This window comes from Lepidochelys kempii, chromosome 7 (assembly GCF_965140285.1).
Source record: "Lepidochelys kempii isolate rLepKem1 chromosome 7, rLepKem1.hap1, whole genome shotgun sequence".
Lineage (NCBI taxonomy): Eukaryota > Metazoa > Chordata > Testudines > Cheloniidae > Lepidochelys > Lepidochelys kempii.
In genome coordinates, this window is record NC_136386.1 from 124,399,935 (window position 1) to 124,418,117 (window position 18,183).

General features: G+C 38.8%; 1 protein-coding gene across 2 annotated transcripts in view; it reads left to right on the forward strand.

The window, feature by feature from the left end:
• Positions 1 to 16,265, forward strand: part of LCOR (ligand dependent nuclear receptor corepressor) — a 72,644-nt gene extending 56,379 nt beyond the window's left edge. For both annotated transcript variants that reach the window (XM_073354596.2, XM_073354595.2), the window contains 3 exons: positions 5,587 to 5,874; positions 9,488 to 9,581; positions 13,584 to 16,265. In XM_073354596.2, the coding sequence (XP_073210697.1) occupies positions 5,587 to 5,874; positions 9,488 to 9,581; positions 13,584 to 14,553 (1,352 nt within the window). In that variant the 3' untranslated portion in view covers positions 14,554 to 16,265. The remainder of the gene's footprint in view (positions 1 to 5,586; positions 5,875 to 9,487; positions 9,582 to 13,583) is intronic.
• Positions 16,266 to 18,183: the final 1,918 nt, after the last annotated feature.

Here is an 18,183-nt window from a genome sequence, read left to right on the forward strand (position 1 = left end):
CAGCCCCATGGCTTCCACCAGGGGCTGTACCCTGGGCCGCGCACCTTAACCCCACAGCTTCCGCTGGGGTCTGCAGCTGGGACCCTGTGCCCCCTGCCTGCCTTGCAGCTTCCCAGGGCCATATGCCCCCCTGCTGTGGCTGAGGCTTAGTGGGGGTTGTAGTTGGGGCCATGTACCCCTGTTCTGGAATGGAGGCTGTGTGCCTCTTGTGGCTGTGCTCTCTGCTGCGGCCACTGGAGCCGGGGCTGTCAGTTCCCCCAAATCTCCCCATGGGACTCCATTCCTTCCCCCTTCCTAGCTCTACCCCCTGGTTATTTTTAGTAAAGTAACAGGTCACCGGCTCCGTGAATTTTTGTTTATTGCCCGTGACCTGTTCATGACTTTTACTAAATATAACCGTGATAAAATCTTAGCCTTACTCATGGACTGTGCTTTAGACCTTTTATGTAGTCCACCAGAGTCTGTAGCATTTTTCTTTCTGTTTGAGAAAATTCTAAGCTTTTGTTAGATGGGTACTTTTGTTGTAAAAAATTGTTTAATTTTCTAATTATTAACCAACGGTACCCAAGAGAAGTGTCCATCTGGCTTGAAGAGACAGTGCAGCTGCATCAGCAAGATTTCTGCTGCTTGCTGTTATGCTCAACTATTCTTCTTTAGCATTTAAATTTGAGAATTGTTTGTAAAACGGTTTGAATATATAAAATGCTATATAAGTGCTGTGTATTTTATTTGTATTTATCATTTATATTCAGTAGTTTGTGCTCTTCTGTCCTAATTCTTTATCATGAGTTAATGAGATTATCTTGAGGCACTCTACCTTGGAAGGCACATGACAGTCACTGTGCCTTTAAAGCCGCAGGTTGCAGTGATGTGTGACTGCAGGTGTATGTTCTGTGTCTTCTCTCCTTATTTGGAAATGTTAATTGGTCTAGTTATAAACTATACCCCATGTTGTGGGCACTCTATATCTGCATGTAATCCACCTCGTGTGAAATTTCCCCAGGCAGCTTTAATGTTTTTGAAGAGTTCTGCATCCTCCCATGTATACCTCGAGGGGATGTGTCAAACTTTTGCCGGCAGTATCTGGGTCTGAGATCTAGGCTTCAAGAACTTTGATTCTTTTTACTCTCTTTGGCCCTATCTTGGACATCCTTCAACAGGCCTTAATAAAACCTTGAGGAAAAGGAAGATTGCACCTTAGGTGAAAAGAGCCTTTATATGTCCTCAGTGTTACAACGTAAGCCTCATTAATCTATCTTGTCTTTTTCCTGTATATATTCCTTAGGTACAACTCAGCCCAAGATAAACTCTTGTTATGCCCTGCCCTTAACAGAAAAACTTACATGAAGGGCTAGTATAATGTACAGAAATACATTAAATATTTACAAAACCTTTCAGAAGTTTACGACTATTATACCAGTATAAAATTATGAAATGTGATTGTATAGTGAACTACACTTCACAGGGAGTAAAATGTTGTTGGTATTATTTATTTAGGGTTAGATTGTGGCTTGCTATATGCATCCTTGTAGAGGAGAATTTAAATCACTAGTCAGGAAGACTCTATTTAAACGTGGATTTCTACATAAAAGTGCATTCTTGTTGGCTGTTATAATCTTAATACACATTCTTCACAACTCAGAGATAGATACAGGTTTCATTTTTAGAAGGTACACACTAAACATTTTTTAAGTAATTTAGTTTGAAAACTTTTCAGATTAGTTTTACAGCTATATCAGAAAATGAATGATTGTTTGGTTATTTCATTTACCAAAGGTAATTGAAACAGATATTTATGAAGTCATTGGGAGGTGAACTATCTCCAGTTGAACAGGTTAATCATTAATATTTGGAGGATTTTCTTCCCATGCTGTATTAGGAAGAGAACATCACCAGACAGACATTTAAATTGTTTTATTTAACTAAAACAGCAACACTATGTATTGTGGATTTTTTTCTTCAACAGCAAACACATAATATTTTAACAAAACAAGCATATTCATTTTGAATTTAGTTAAACATTCAAGTTTTTTAAAATCAGGTTTGTTTTTGTTAAAATTGTTTTTAATTAAAATACTTAAATGAAAAAAAGATTTTTTTTAAACAAGAATTAAATCGACTACCTCAGCCAGGTCAACATGAGAAACATAAAATATTGGCTTCTGCAGCTAACTCAGTCGTCTTCACCTTCATTTTCCTGTTTGTTCATAATCTGGGGGAAAAAAAACATGCTTTCCTGCTTCTTCAGGTCCCAAATGATTTCTCAATTTGGAATGAATTAGTCCAAAGGAAGAAAATATTCTTTCTACACTGGCAGAAGAAGCTACTGCTGTGAGATGATCACTTCAACAGTCTCTGAATCCCAGTGCTTAAGTGACTTCCACCAGTTCACTGGTGTGGCTTTCTTTAAAACATCATCAGCAAACATATATGTCGTGAATGGTTCACCCTAAGCTCTGAAGTTTGATGGTTGGCATTACAGAGGGATAATTGCTGGATGTCCATGTCACAGCCAACTCCTCTTCTTCAATTGTTAAAGTTTGTCCCTGGTACTGAGTATTGAGAATATTTGCAAGAAAATGAGCTGCAGATAGTGCTTGTCCCATTTGTTTTTTTAATGCTTGTAATTTAACCTTGTCATTGCATGTTTCTCTTTTTAAGATCACAGAATATCAGGGTTGGAAGGGACCTCAGCCGATCATCTAGTCCAATCCCCTGCTCAAAGCAGGACCAATCCCCAATTTTTGCCCTAGATCCCTAAATGGCCCCCTCAAGGATTGAACTCACAAGCCTGGGTTTAGCAGGCCAATGCTCAAATCATTGATCTATCCCTCCCTCAGTTCCTTCCAAATTTCAATAGTGTCAGCAATAAACCAGCGATTTCCCTGCATTTTGTGCAAGGCTACAGAAATAGGCTTCAGGGGACTCAGCATGTGTTCAACATTTCTCTTCAGCCCCATGGTGAGAACTTTGGCTGTGACGGTTCCATCTATTTTTTCACAATTTTGTTCAGAAAGGAGATTAGGCCAGTTCTTGATACAGTGCTCAAAACAGTCCACAACTGAGTTCCATCGTGTGTCTTGGGGGAGCGTTAGCTTGGTTCCTCCCAAGCTGCGTATTAGACATTTGAAATTTTTTTCACAGTTTGTTATAGCTTTTACTGTTACTTCTTGTAAGTATCCTGCTGTAAGGAAGACATTCCCTTCTTCTGTTGTCACACAAGTACATACAACAGGATCATTGTGGACATTGCTCCCCCTCAAGACTCAGGTTAACAATTTCACCCTCATAGAATCATAGAATATCAGGGTTGGAAGGGACCTCAGGAGGTCATCTAGTCCAACCCCCTGCTCAAAGCAGGACCAATCTCCAAGTAAATCATCCCAGTCAGGCCTCTCAGACCTTTTGCACACTGCTCAATTTCTCTTTCATACACTTTATCCAGCAATTTGCCTGCGACATCTGCTCTGTTGGGTGGACTGTATCTTAATGACTGAACCATGTTAATGAAGTGTGGGTTCTCAGTCATACAGAAAGGAGAGTTTGTTGCATAAACAAACCAAAGTATTTTTTCATCAATTACCTCTTTTTGTAAACTGCACGTTCTTATCACAAACTTATGTACGGTTGTTTCTGGATGATGGAGATTTTTTTTTTTTCTTTTGGCTACAGGTGATATACTGTGGCTATGTGACATAGATGATGTGACTGAAAAACTATCATTGGCAGATAACTCTGAAACTATAGAAAATTATGGTGATCTTGAAGGTGGATAGTCTTCAGAATCCTGTATGTTGAGGATGGATTCTCCTAAACAAAATAAGTCAATGCAGTTATTTAATTATTATTACCGTACTGCTCATTTAGTATTACTCATTTCATTCACTGATGCTCAGTACTACTTTAAAGGTGAAATTGCAAAGGAAGCTCTGCCTATTTCAGCTATTTATTTTTTATCACAACTGCATCTAAAATGACAGTACCATAGAGTAACAACCATACTTTTTGCTCCAACATGAGAATTCAAGAATAGTCCAGAAGGAAGACAGGCAGTCCTTAAGAAAGAAGTATGAAATAAAAGTTTACCAACCTGAAGATCCTGAATATTCAGATATGTTCCTTTCATCATCTTTCAACGCAGCTCCCTCCTGAGAAGGAACACTTCTCATGATGATGTTTCATTTGGGCGACCAGACCTTGCATTTCTTTGTTGCACTGTTTGCATTTTGCCTTACCTCAAGGTAAAGGAACTTCATTAAAATATTCCCAAACTGGGTCTCTTTTACGGCCTGCTGCCATTATAGGTTTTTCCTTCTAGTGAGAGAACAGTATGGTAGATCTCAAATGAGTGAAGGCTACACTCAGGAAGACCTCAAGATTTCTGGAATATGCTGCTCAAACAGTTTCACTTTTGTTTCTACTGCCTGTCCCTCCCTTCTCACATTTATCTCTAGACTTCTTCTCCTTGTCCAGAACTATTCCGCCCCCAACAATCTTCTATTCATTGAACTTTTTGAAACTTTCCACTTTTAGAAAGAGGTAAGGGATTGACTCTGTGTACACAAATTTGCAGAGGGACAATAGGGTTGAGGTCTGTTTTTTCTCACCTCTATATATTATTTATTTATTTTAAAACATTTTTGCTGTTAACAAGCATGTTATCTCTGGAGACGCAAATCCATAGTTTGAGAACTGCAAAACTAAGCATCTCTGATGGTATCTTCTAGACTGAGCACTGACTCTCTTTGTTTGGATAGAAAAATTAATTTAAATAATCTATACAGAAGCCCCTGGAACCCCATAAGATTGGGTTCCTAATCCATGAACTATAGGAACTCATTTACAAAACTTTTCTTAAACGTTACATGAATATATTGTCTCATTCGATAGAATTAGAATTTATGATCCCTATTCCATGATGAGAGATTTTTGCGCTGTAATGTATCTTAATTAAAACTATCTTTAGATAGGTTTTTTCCTCAAAAAGCATTTTATAAAAAAAAATCTGTTTTTAAATTAAAAAAAAAATCATTGATTTGTATCCACCCTGGTTCAAGCCCAGATACCGGTATTTTATATTTTACAGACAAATAAAATGACAGGTTCTTAGGTGTGAAAAAAATACACCTAAATTCTTAAAGTTATAGGCCTTTACAGGCAGGCCTGAATATCTATATTCTAACATACTCCAGGTAACTTACTGCAGGTAAGTTACTCCACTCTTCCACTGTAAACCTGTTCTGGTTTTTGTAAAAAACTTCTGTTTAAAATCGTTACTGTACATTTTCCTTCATGATTCTGGTTCTCCTTCCACCCCCAGCCCCTCTCAAAGATCCATTTGGGATATACTTATTGGAAAAAAAAGTTTAGGAAATATTACTTAAATCTTGTAGGAATATTGTTATATTGAGGATCTATGTTATAAAGAGTAACACTTTGTTATTTAGGTATCTTAAGAATAAGTTGCATCTCCTTGAAGGAAGTATTGCATCTTTAAGAAAATCTAGAGAGTGAAATGTAATGTTTTGATTTCAAAGTTACACTTGTAAAATTCTTCCTTTAAAAAAAAAAAATCTCTGTTTACAGACAGTCCTGGGGTCTCTGACCCCAATATTCCCCTAGTGGCCCGGGAGATCATGCAGCGAATGATCCGACAGTTTGCTGCTGAATATACCTCAAAAAATAGCTCTACTCAGGACTCCAGCCAGCCCAATAGCACAAAGAACCAAAGCCTGCTGAAAGCATCTCTGGTCGCCTCCTCTCCCACGGCTGCAACTGCTCAGAACCCTGTGCTCAGCAAACTTCTCATGGCTGACCAAGACTCGCCTCTGGACCTTACTGTCAGAAAGTCTCAGTCAGAACCTAGTGAACAAGGTATGACTATTACCAAAAGTATCTTGCATTCAGTTCCAATATGCTAGAGGCATTGTCGGCACAAAGCAGGGAAGAATTAGAAGTGTAAACTGTTAAATGAAACGCAAAATGGCAAAGTTGTAGACTGCATAATGCAGTGTATAATGTCACGACTGATTGGATGTGATGGGGTGGGAGAAGGAAGTTGCTGAAAAATTGGAGGCTATAAAAATATATGTGCCTTTAATGCAAGAGGAGGAGAGGGGTTGACAAGGCTCCAAACTGTCTCTAACAACAAGGGTACTGTTCTAAGGAGAGCTATGCTATGAACATGTGTAGTGTGTTTGTTTATGTACCTGCTGATAAGGCAAGATCAGAGAGTTAGGAAGCTTTATGTATAATGTTACCTTATGTTATTTGGTCAGAACAGTAGTCCTGAATCGTGTTTGGCTTAGATTAGAAGCAGTATTTTTTTGAAATGTTAGTTATTCTTTGGCACGTTGCTTGGTGAATGCAGGATAAAAAAATGGAATCCCTAAATTATACAATGGTTTCCTTGTTTATGTATTTAGCAGAAGTTTATTTTCGTACATAAAAAATACTTTGCAGAGTACAGACTGAATATCTTGCAGTGCTGCAGAGCTTGTGTTAAATGGATAACCTTGCTTTCTGTCAAACTGCTTTTAAAGAACAAATTCTCCGAACAGCATTGTAATATGTGAACATTTTGTCTCTTCTTCCCTGAAACTGTATTGAATAGAGGGGATCATTGTGTTGAATGCAGAGGAGCTTTTAACAGGATTGATATGATTCAGGTTAACCCTTTGAACTTCATGAGAATGTGTTAATAAAAGGTGTCTGAAATGATCGCATGAAAAATAGGGTAGGTCTGTGTACCCCATATTGGGAAAGATTATTTTGAAAATCACTGCCTTTAAGTAGACCTGTTTAAAGCTTTTAACTATTTTTATGTACAGATAATTTTGGGTACTGCAGACATCTTTCTAATCTTCATTGTGAGAGACACATTTATGGAGGTTTTGGTAAGAAGGTTAATTCTATGTGGTTACAAAAAACAAAGCAAAACACATCCTGGAAACAGTGTCATGAGCAAATACCATTAATGTCCCTTGCTGTAAATAGTCATGTCACTTCTTAAGTGAAATATGGCGGCAGAGAGCTGCTGTAAGGAAGATTGTGGTAATGGCGGCACGTTGTAAAGCTTACAAGGTTATAACTCGACCAAGAGAAACTTGCTCTGGGCTACATTTGGTATAAAAATCTCAGCCACGTGAATGGATCTTCTTGCAAAATTACAGAGAAATGAGTTCAAGTATGCAAGGTCCGTTTTCCTCCTAGTCCCTCTCCTAAAAGACCACTACGGAGGGGTTTTGTCTTAGCTCCTTTAATTGCAGAAACGTGTGCTGAAAAACAAAGTATTTCTTGATAGGTTGTTCAGAAAATGGATGAACTGCTTTTGTGGTTGTTTTTATCTGTCAAGATATAGAAAAACTTCAAGTGAATTTATGAATGTTCATAACACTTTTACTCTGTGCATGCATGTCATAATTCCATAATTATTTGCAGTTACGTGATTAATCCATATAAGTATGTATTATAGTTTACATTGATATATGACAGATAATGAATGGGGCAAAAACCCCTGTGGTACTGATGTATTTAAGAGACTCTCTTGGAACAGTTCCAGTGGTGCCATTTTGCTATATCTTTGTTTTGAAGGAGTGTTGGGGAAAATTAGATTATTCATAGCTATCCCCCTGTGGATAAGGAAGGAAAACACTCTGAAGGATCCCCCTCACCCTCAAAGGCTCCTCATGTCATGGTGACCCTCCTGGCAGAGGAGAGATGGATGTGGCTTCCTTTGAAGCAGTCATGCTCCTTAGGGTATGACTACACTTAAAACACTACAATGGTGCAGCTGCAGTGTTGTAGCACTTCAATGTAGACACTGCCTACACCAATGGGAGGGGTTCTTCTGTTATTGCTGGTAATCCACATCCGATGAAGTGAGCTGTAGCTCACGAAAGCTCATGCTCAAATAAATTGGTTAGTCTTTTCTTTTTGCCACTTCCCTGAGAGGTGGTATTCTAAGAATTCTTCCATCGACCTAGCACTGTCTACACTTGGGGATAGGTCAGTATAGCTACATCTTTTGGGGCGTGAGAGGTGGGGGATTTTTCACACCCCTGAGAAACGCAGTTATGCCGATGTAAATTCCTGGTGTAGACCAGCCCTTAGTATATTTGCTTGAGAAGAGAATGCTATTTCACTATGTTATTGTACTTCTGTAAACACATTGTGTCTGGGTATTGCTACATTCAAAACTAGAAGCCTGTTTACTTAAATTTGGATTATGCTACATTTCCAAGCAGTGTATAGAACAATGTGCTGAAAGGGCGGGGGGTGGGGGTGGGAAATGAATAAATAAAATAAATAAATAAATGTCACATGGGCAGTTTGAGACAACCTGAGACAACCTTCCCTGAGTTTGAGACAGCCTTCCCTGCATTTTAATATATTTCATCATGAACATAAGAATTGATGGTACTTATTCAAGCTAGACATAGCATGGGCAAGTAGCTGTGGTAACTCTCCTCTTTGCCTTACCCTTAAGCCTGGTGTTTCAGAGTTGCCAGTAATCTCAGGCATCTGGGCTTGTCTCACAGAAAAGTTGTTTTTATTACAAATGGCCATTGTCTCCCATTGTTTCCAATGGGATTGAGGTCAGGCTTTCCTTAGCAAAGATGGCTTCCCCATTATCTGTGGTCTGGAAACTGGTCAGGAAACTTTTTAATGTTAGGAAATGTGTATGTGAATGGGGGAACAGAGAGGGAGATTGAAGTGGGAGGGATGAGAATATGGATGGAGGCATGGGAGTGTAAGGGAAGAAGAATGTGGTTGTAGCAGGAAACTGTTCTGGGCCATGGAGCATGTGGAGTGAGGCAGAAGAGTGACAGGATGGAGAGGAAAGGTTGACAGCTTCCCCACTGGGACACTTCATCATGGAGTAGGAGAGAAAGGGAAAGTTGCACAGGGAGCAGTTGAACAGGGACCTTGCATTTCTGGGTGTTCATTTGAGATTGAATTTCCAACCTGAAATTATCCCATGGGCCCAGAAATCCAGAGTCAGACCAAAAAGCAAATAATTTTTAACCCTTATTTTAATGCCAATCTCATGATTTTTTGGGAGTCTTATTTTTGATTTTGGAACCTTTTGTGTTTAGCGATGCTGCAGTATGCAGCTAACTCTTAACATTACCTGGTGCTCTAGTCCTTTTCCTCTCCTAGCAAAGAGAAGTCAAATCTGCCAAACTCTGCCAGTCTATATAGTGACTGCAATGAGGACTAAAAGGAAGCCATCATGTGTAACTGAATTGGGAAAAAAGAAAAGGAGTACTTGTGGCACCTTAGAGACTAACATTTATTAGAGCATAAGCTTTCGTGAGCTACAGCTCACTTCATCGGATGCGAAGTGACTCCAACTTTCCAGTGATGAAAAGCCTGTGTTAAACCACTGTACCATCTAGTCCCCTAGCATGTTTATTTTACCTAAGAGAAATCACAGCTTGCTCCTGTTTCTTTTTCTCCTCAAGTGATTCTTATGTCTCTGCAGACGGAGTGCTTGATCTGTCCACTAAGAAAAGTCCTTGTGCCGGCAGCACCTCTCTGAGCCATTCTCCAGCCAGCTCCAGTACTGCAGGGAATGGGTAAGGGAAAACAACTTACTACCATTTTTTAAAATAATTGATTTTATTTGATTTAGCATAAATTTATACCAGTTGCCTCCTGGTAACTGCTAGCGATTAATTTTGGTTTTAACCTTTTGGAGTAACGAGTTTTATTATGGGCCTTTTGCAAAAAAATACCTTCTTCCCACCTGCCAAATAAAAAAAGCTGATTGTAAACCAGGACAGGTTTTTTTAAAAAAAAAGATTAAATTTTAGAATTCAGTACTGCTGGTTCTTTTGGCCAATTTAATATCTGACCAAAGATTTCCCCTCACCTTCTTGTTGGGTTCAGTGGCTAGCAGTGTGAGTGTAGGTGCAAACTCACTCTCCCCTTAAGCTATGAAGACTCTGCTTTTTTGCAGTATAATTTAGGGATTGGAGCTTTTAACACAACAATCTGGAAAATTTATTTTTGGGGTAAACGTTTTTTGGATAGTGAATGAAACTGAACTAGACTTTATTAGACAGGACTTACTACATTTTGGGAGGGGGGTACTTTCTTCTAGCACAAATTGCTGTCACAGCACTAAAAATATATAGCAGTTCAGAAGACATAAATTGTGGGTCGTTAGTTATGGTCGATACATGTTATGGAGAGGTAATTTGTAACTGCCTTATAGTAAGAGAGAGACAAGGTGGGTGAGGTAATAACTTTTATTAGACAAGCTTCTGTTGGTGAAAGAGACTTGCTTTTGAGTTACACTCAGCTTTTCTTCAGGTCTAGGGAAAAATACTCAGAGAGTGGCAGCTAAATACAAGATGGAACAGATTGTGTAGCATAAGTAGTTAACACATTCTATGAGACCATTCAAGGTGAAGCGTTAACTCCTCTGCAGTGGGGTTAAAGTGGGGTTAGTGGGTTACAGTGTCTTTATTAAAACCATGGTTTTTCGTGTCTAACAAAGTTATAAATTTAAGCTCCCAAGCTCATCTTTTGAAGGTGAAGTGTAGGTTTCCTCTGAGGATGAGGACTGAAAGGTCAGTTATGGAGTGATAGTTTTGTGAAAAGTGTTCGCCCACAGGTGATAGGGTGTTTCTGTTTTAATCATTTTTCAGTGTGATTTCATTGGAGAGCAGCATAGTGATTGTCTAGTTTTATGCACACAGTTGTTGGGGGTATTGATCATAAAAGCAGTGGAGATATGTCTGCAAGTGTTTCATCTGTTCTGGCAGGGTCTGGTGCTGCTTTGAAGTTGGTGTCTCCTGGTCTGTGAGGAGCTTGCTTCTGATGATGATCGTTCCTTGGCGAGGTTGGGGGCATTGCTTGAAGGCCAGAAGAGGGGATCTGGGAAAGATTTCTCCTAGGGAGTGGTCCCCATGAAGTATGGGTTGTAATTGTTTAATGGGCCACTTCACCTTAAATGGTCTCTTAGAATGTGTTAACTACTAAATGCTAAACAATCTCTTCTGCCTTTTATTTAGCTTTGACACTCTGAGTACCTTTCTCAGACCTGAAGAAGAGCTGTGCGTAGCTCAAACGCTGAGCGTGTCTCTTTCCCCAACAGAAGTTTGTCAATAAAAGCTATTACCTCACCCACCTGATCTCTCTAATATCCTGAGACGAAACAGGGCTACAGCACTGCTAGCATTAACGCAGCTTAAATGAGGAAAGTCGGTTTAAACAGCACTCTTGCATAAATTAGTTCCAGGTACTAGAGAATATTCTATCAGCAAATCTAGTTTTAAACTCCAAATTTCTCATGATTATGGCTGTGTATGTCTAGTGACCCTGTATGCTCAGACAGGAACCAGGCACTCGCACTAGGTGGTAGGCTGGGAGTCAAAGGGATTCAGGATGTTGACAATGGGATTTTGCCTTGTGAACTTGCCATGAGCAAAGAACACTTACATAGTGGAATATAGAAATAAGTATTTTAGCCAGTTTGCCTAAAGAATACTTAATTGTTGGATTTAGCTTTATGAAAGTTGCTGGATTTTTAAATACTAAAAAAACTAGTACTGGCAGCCATTTACGTGACTAACCTCCTAATCCTGTACCTTTCAATGAAGGTTGCATTTACAGTGTTTCCTCTTCAAGATTTATTACTAGGTATTAAAAGGAATAATCTCAAGTTCTTGCTTGGATAGTTTCCCATTTACCACGTCAGTAGTTTTAAACTTTTTTCTAACTCTAAAATAAATTTTTCCCAGCAACTCGTCTGTTTCAGTTCAGAAAAGATTCTTTCAATCTCTGTTCTCCTACTCTGAAGGCATCAGAAGCCATCATGGCTCTGACCGCCTGCTTCCTTGTTTGCGTGTCAAAGGGTAGCCAGAATACAGCATGTGGAGTCTACAGGCCCCAGCATCCCATGCTATGTCCTGATCAGAGCTGTTGAAATCAAGAAGCATTGCATACTGACACCTATAGTTTCCTGCACGTTTGTGTTGCAAATGAGGGTGACTGCAGTCTGCTCTGTTTAATGCAAATTAGCTCTGTCTCCTTAGAAAGCTGCCAATGCTATCTTAACTTCGGGAAACATTTGGGGCACCCTTAGGGTGGTTTACTAGTTCATTGCTACAGAGCCAGCAGGGAACACACATTGTTTATCTGAAGGGCCATCAGAAATAGTAGCTGTATCTTCTTCAGTTCGTTGGGAGTGATGGATTTTATTCAGAATCCACGTGGACTCTTGTTACCAGATCACAATTTTTAAGGCATGTCAGATTCTGGAGGAAGATTAGCAGTATACCTTTTAAGCACCATGTGGATTGCAAATGTCTGCTAAAAGGGAATAACATAAGAGATACTTAGAGTAAGAACAATCTAAAATGCAAGGTTCCAAAAATATTAATTAGTGCAGCTTTTCTATAGAATTTCCTATCCTTGAATAAGCCATTCTTGCTCTGAACCTGGATGGCTTCACAGCACGTTAATATCCCAGAGCTTCAAAACGTAATTGCTTCCTCCTGACATGCTTTGCAGTCTCTTCTTTCAACTAATATCTGCCTTGAATATGGAAAGGTTTTAGGGTTTGTGTGTGTGTTTAGCTACTTTATTGTGGACCAGTATAATTTGGTATACAGTATTCTAAAAATGACCTTAAATAAGCATTCCTTGCTACAGGAATGCTCTTTGGAAAAAAAAAGCATTTAAAAACGAAAACGAATGTTTTGAGTTGATATTCTAAATTAACACTTTTATATTTAAAAAACACTGATTTTCCTGTTACTAACCCCTGATCTGAACTAAAATTTGTAGAACTTGAACCTGAATAACTGTTCTGGAGGTAAGAAAAGACCATTTCTTCTAGCTTTGATGTATTTCAAACAGAGAATCAGGAACATGTATTTATGCAGCTAGTTGTATTTAAAAGGAAGCAGTGTGGTAAGTCTGGTGTAATGTAGTGTTTTTCTTTGTGATCTGCAACATCACAGTTCTTACATTTAGTGTTGAATGCAAGTTAAGCAAATTCCTTGGAGTTCTGCTAAGCATTTTTACATTGAGCAGCTACTCTTGCTTGCATATGGTGTAAGCAAACAGCTTCCAAGGTGTCCTCCAATGTGTAGATATTGCAGGTGGCTGTAGTTTTTGTGGGTTGAATATGTTGTATTTGGTATCACTTCTGTATCACTCTTTTATTACTGTACTTGTTTAGTGGTAACGTCACAATAGTAACACAGTCGTGTATAGAACTATGAAGACTGACTATTACTTTGTAATTTATAATTAAGGTGCTATTTTCAGACGCTTGCGCGCGAAGCCTTTTCTACTCCAAGAATTTGTGAACCCAACCAGAGACCAGGCAGCAGCTTTCATTTTTCTTTGCCCAAAAAGCTTCTCTTTTTTTGCGAACAAGTTTTAAAACTGACTGATGCTGAGACTTTAAAAAAAAAATAGAGAAAAAAAAATAGAGAAAAAAATAAATAACACAAAAAGTGATGTTACCCAAGCAAGGCCTTCTAATAAAGGAGTGGCCCCCTCACCCATCCCTCCCTACCTGTGCAAGTCCTGCTCACATCAGTTTCCTTCCATCCAATTAGGCGACCTGGGAGACCCAGCCAGCACCATCCAGAGGGACTTCGGAGTGGTGATGGGGTACCTCCAAGAAGCTTTCAAGATGGAACCAGGGAAGCTTATGGCCACTCCACATCTCTTAAAGTTCCACTGGCTCGATCACTACAGATTAGCGAAGAACTGCTGAGCAGAAACCAGTTTTCTACAGCTGCCAGCCATGGGCCATCTGGACTGCAGAATCATGGACAGCACTTAATATTATCCAGGGAGGCTTCTTGGGCAAAACCACACTATGAATTCAATTTCAGCCGCATGAAATTCAGGGGAAATGGTGCACTCAGCAACATCAGTGACCTTCCTTTTCTTACAGAAAACTCTGCCTTTCAAAAAATGGCACTTCATACTAAACAGGATGGGAAAAAGGATGTGAGCCATTCATCTCCTGTGGATTTAAAGATACCACAAGTTCGAGGCATGGACCTTTCATGGGAGTCCCGCACTGGTGACCAGTACAGCTATAGCTCTTTGGTAATGGGTTCACAAACGGAGAGCGCGCTTAGTAAAAAGTTAAGGGCTATCCTTCCAAAACAAAACAGGAGAAGTTTGCTGGATGCTGGACCAGATTCCTGGGGCTCAGATGCTGAGCAGTCTACCTCTGGACAGCCATATCCCACCTCTGATCAAGAGGGAGATCCTGGCTCCAAGCAACCTAGGAAGAAAAGAGGGAGATACAGACAGTACAACAGCGAGATACTGGAGGAAGCAATCTCTGTGGTTATGAGTGGGAAAATGAGTGTTTCCAAAGCTCAGAGTATTTATGGGATTCCCCACAGTACACTGGAGTACAAAGTTAAAGAGAGGCTGGGCACTTTGAAAAACCCTCCAAAGAAAAAAATGAAATTAATGAGGTCGGAGGGGCAGGATGTTTCAATAAAGATGGAATTAGATCCCCAGGGAGAGACAGCACAAAGTGCGAATGAATCAAAAGATGAGTAGGGATGTTGTAGAGTGCCAATTACTTTACAGACTGGGTGAGCACTACTGCATTGTTCAGCTCCTACTGAGTGCACCTGACTCCCCTCTGTTTACTGTGACACTTGCTTCTTTGCAGTTTAGCATAGACTCGTGTGGGCACAGGTGAAAGGTGTGCTCTGAATGTTGCATATTTGTAAATTTTCGGGCCCGGTATGGCTCAGATCCTTTTTTTTTTTTTTTTTTTTTTTTGGGCCTTTTGCATGTTTCTCTGTTGTTCTATGGAGACTTGAGTTACCTCACAAAGAATGCAGACACGTGGAAGTAGACTCCTTGCTTGTGGAGCCTGTACTTTCTCTTTTTTCTTTTCATATTTGCCTTTCAAAACCAAGTCCACTTTGTGAAACTGATTCTCTCTAATGCCAGACATTCTTGAATGAGAATCAAACTATTTTTTATAATAATTTGAAAAGCTTCACAAATTCTTCAGAACTCTTTTTTTCCCCTTCTTGGATCCAGTTGATTGAAGGATTACGCTAACACAAGCTCTTTAGGAATGGCAAATCTTTTGAACTTGGAGATGGGTAATCAATTGGGTCTAATTAGGCTTCTGCCGTTTTCTTTCTAAATTAATTTATCATTAGCAGTCTGCTTAGTGCTCACCCAGAGGGGAGGGGTGGAGAAACTTACATACACTACCTTCGGAATACTTTGGTTAACTACTTTGTAACACTACCTTCGCTGTCATTTTGTTTGATATTTTATAAAGGTGAGATTTAGACTCACCTGTTTGAGGATGTAGCCTTATCTCACGGAAGACAAGCTCCTTTTAGTCAGGAGCAGTCAGGGTACACTAAATGATGTATTGGGGTATGCCTCATTTTAACAAAACTATGGTTCTTTGTAACCTGTCACTTTTTACAGACTTGATTCTGAGTTTACTAAACTGCGGTTCCAACAACTTGGTTAAATGACTCTGAACTGGGGAGTGGGGGTACGCGTAGCAAATTACTGTGATCTTGCGTAAAACAAAACAGTGATCTCATAAACTTTACAACCTCTCTAGTCTGCCCAAATATCCACATTAATGAAGGATCTGTGTTAATGTTCAGGGAAGAAATAAAAACACACAGGTAGCCTGATCTGATTTAGGCTCCACATCATATCTAGCTGTAATGCTGTCAGGGTTGAACACCCAATGGGTGTTTCCTTTTTAAATACTACAGTTGCCAGTAGCAGGAAATGTTCTCATATATCCTGCATTTCTTTGTTTTACTTTTACCTGGTGTTGATTTGATAGTGGTTTAGCACACACTAGTGTTAGCAGTTAAACCTCATATAAACACTCCATAAACCACAAGTCCAATCGTTTTTATTATGATAATATTTTTATCATTATATACTTTCAAGATACGTTTTGTACAATACTCTTGTCTTTGATCGTTTCTGCTGGAGTGATCAGTCACCAGATAAAGCTCACTGGACTTAATTACAATTTGACCAAATCAGAATTGCTGGTTCTTCAGGTGGAAACACTTTAGTCTTAATTTAAACTTGTGCAAAAGGTTTGTAGGACCACCATTTCCCCAGTTGCACAACCAAAAGAAGTGTTGGAATTTGTGTGTGAGAGAGCATTAAGCACTGTTAGTGATTCAAAGTGGATACTGAAAGTTCAATGGAAGATGGCCTCCGTAGCCCCAGGGCTACTGAATGAATTCTGGAGCAGTTAATTCAATTAGCCTTCTTTTGTTTATATATATATATATATATATATATATATATATATATATATATATATATATATATATATATATATATATATATATATATATTTTTTTTTTTTTCCAGAAACCTATTATGTTCAAAGGTTAGGCACACCATTGCTGTCATTTTAAATATGCACTGTTCATTCTTGAGATGGACTGGGCTTTTGTCCCAGCTATGCTTTGTTTTTGTTTTTTACTTAATGTCAACACTCAAAAGTCTGGTTCCTCTTAGAGATCTAGCTGCCATCGCACCATTTTAAGCAGTTTTAAGCTCAGTAGCAGTATATAAACTCTGCAATATAGTCCAGTTTATCTGTGGTTTGCAATAAAAGTGCACTGTTAAATGTGTGATTTCATCTGCTGTTGGAGGTATAGTGGAAGGTTTGCTGCAAGCTAAAAATGTTACACTTGCATAGAGTTTTACTGTTCAGAGAGGTTTAACCTTTTGCGGTTGTCTTTATTTAAGTGGTGTATGAGTTGAGTTTTATTGCAGTGCAAGTGGAGTGCTCATTTACTCACCTCAATATTTTGTGTGTGTCTGTTTAAGTGGATGACAATCGTGCAGCAGAAGAATGGTGTGCCTACCCTTGAATGCTGCAGTTTAAAAAGAGAACTTGTCTTGCATCAATTCAGACTGTAGGCTAAGAATTGTAAATAGATAGTGAAAAGTGAAGTACTCTTATTATTTGCTTTGGTTAGAAAGTGAATTTTAAAAAACAAACCAAACGCTTATCTTTCTCAGATTAAATGTCCTGAGACCTGAAGATTGTAATATTCAATGTCTGCGAAGCTTTTAAACATTACACTTGAGATCTGTGATCATTTAATATTCAGGTAATCTTTCTTTTCTGAGAAGCTTTTGAACAACCATATTTCCTCCAAAGGTCTCTCTGTTTAAAAAGAAAAAAGGAAAAAAAAAGTGTAGATTATTTTTAAGCACTAATTGCATTACGTTGGTAACTGCAATATAAAATAGCCATTATTGTTTTGTGAAGCATGGTTGAGATTAGTTAGTGGTCCCTTTTAAAATTTCATGAGCCTCTCAAAAAATAAAAACAATTAAAAAAAAAAAAGCTGCTGAATATTCAAAAGATATATATTTTACCTTATTGTAGGTTTTGTAAATTTAGTCTGTAATATTCAGGTGCACCTTTTAATGTTAAATTTTGTTTCAAAGTCCCATCTAACATATTTTCTCTGAGGTGATTGATCACATGACTGGTATCGCTCTAGAGCTGCAGTGACCCACTGATGTTTGATTTCTTTCTTTCACTACATATTCTTTACAGGCGCTTTCAGTGTAGCTATCTTCGTAGTATTTGGGATAATTTAAAATATATAATTGGAATTAATGTTTGTCCATTAGCATGCTTAATTTTCTGCTGACTAGCAGTTTGCATGGCCAGAATTCCCAGTTGACCATATTTTGGTATGGGAAGATGTGGTTCACTGCTGTCTTTATAACAAAGGCTTTGTTTCTCATGTTATTTCTGATAAGTGGATGCTTATGTTGTTTGGATCAGTTGGACAGGAGATAGGGCTTAGACCTTGTTCCTCCTGGTGCTTTTGTGGGAGCACAATGATAACAGAACACAGACAAATTGCTACCCTGTGAAAATCAAGGAGTCTGTAGGAGGTGGCCTTTCAGGTATTTTCAGTCACTAGTTTTCTCTTGTTCCCAAGGGTATCCATCAGATATAGTCATTGGATTCAGAGTATTGTTGTATAGCACACTGATGATGTAGTTTTCACTTAGCTGAAAGAAGCTGATGACAGCAAGAAACTGTGAATCATATTTGTGGCAGTCTCTGAAAACTAGTTTTTCAGTCCAACTATCATGAAGGAGAATCCCTCTCCCTATTCCCATCCTAGAAAAGTAATGTTATAT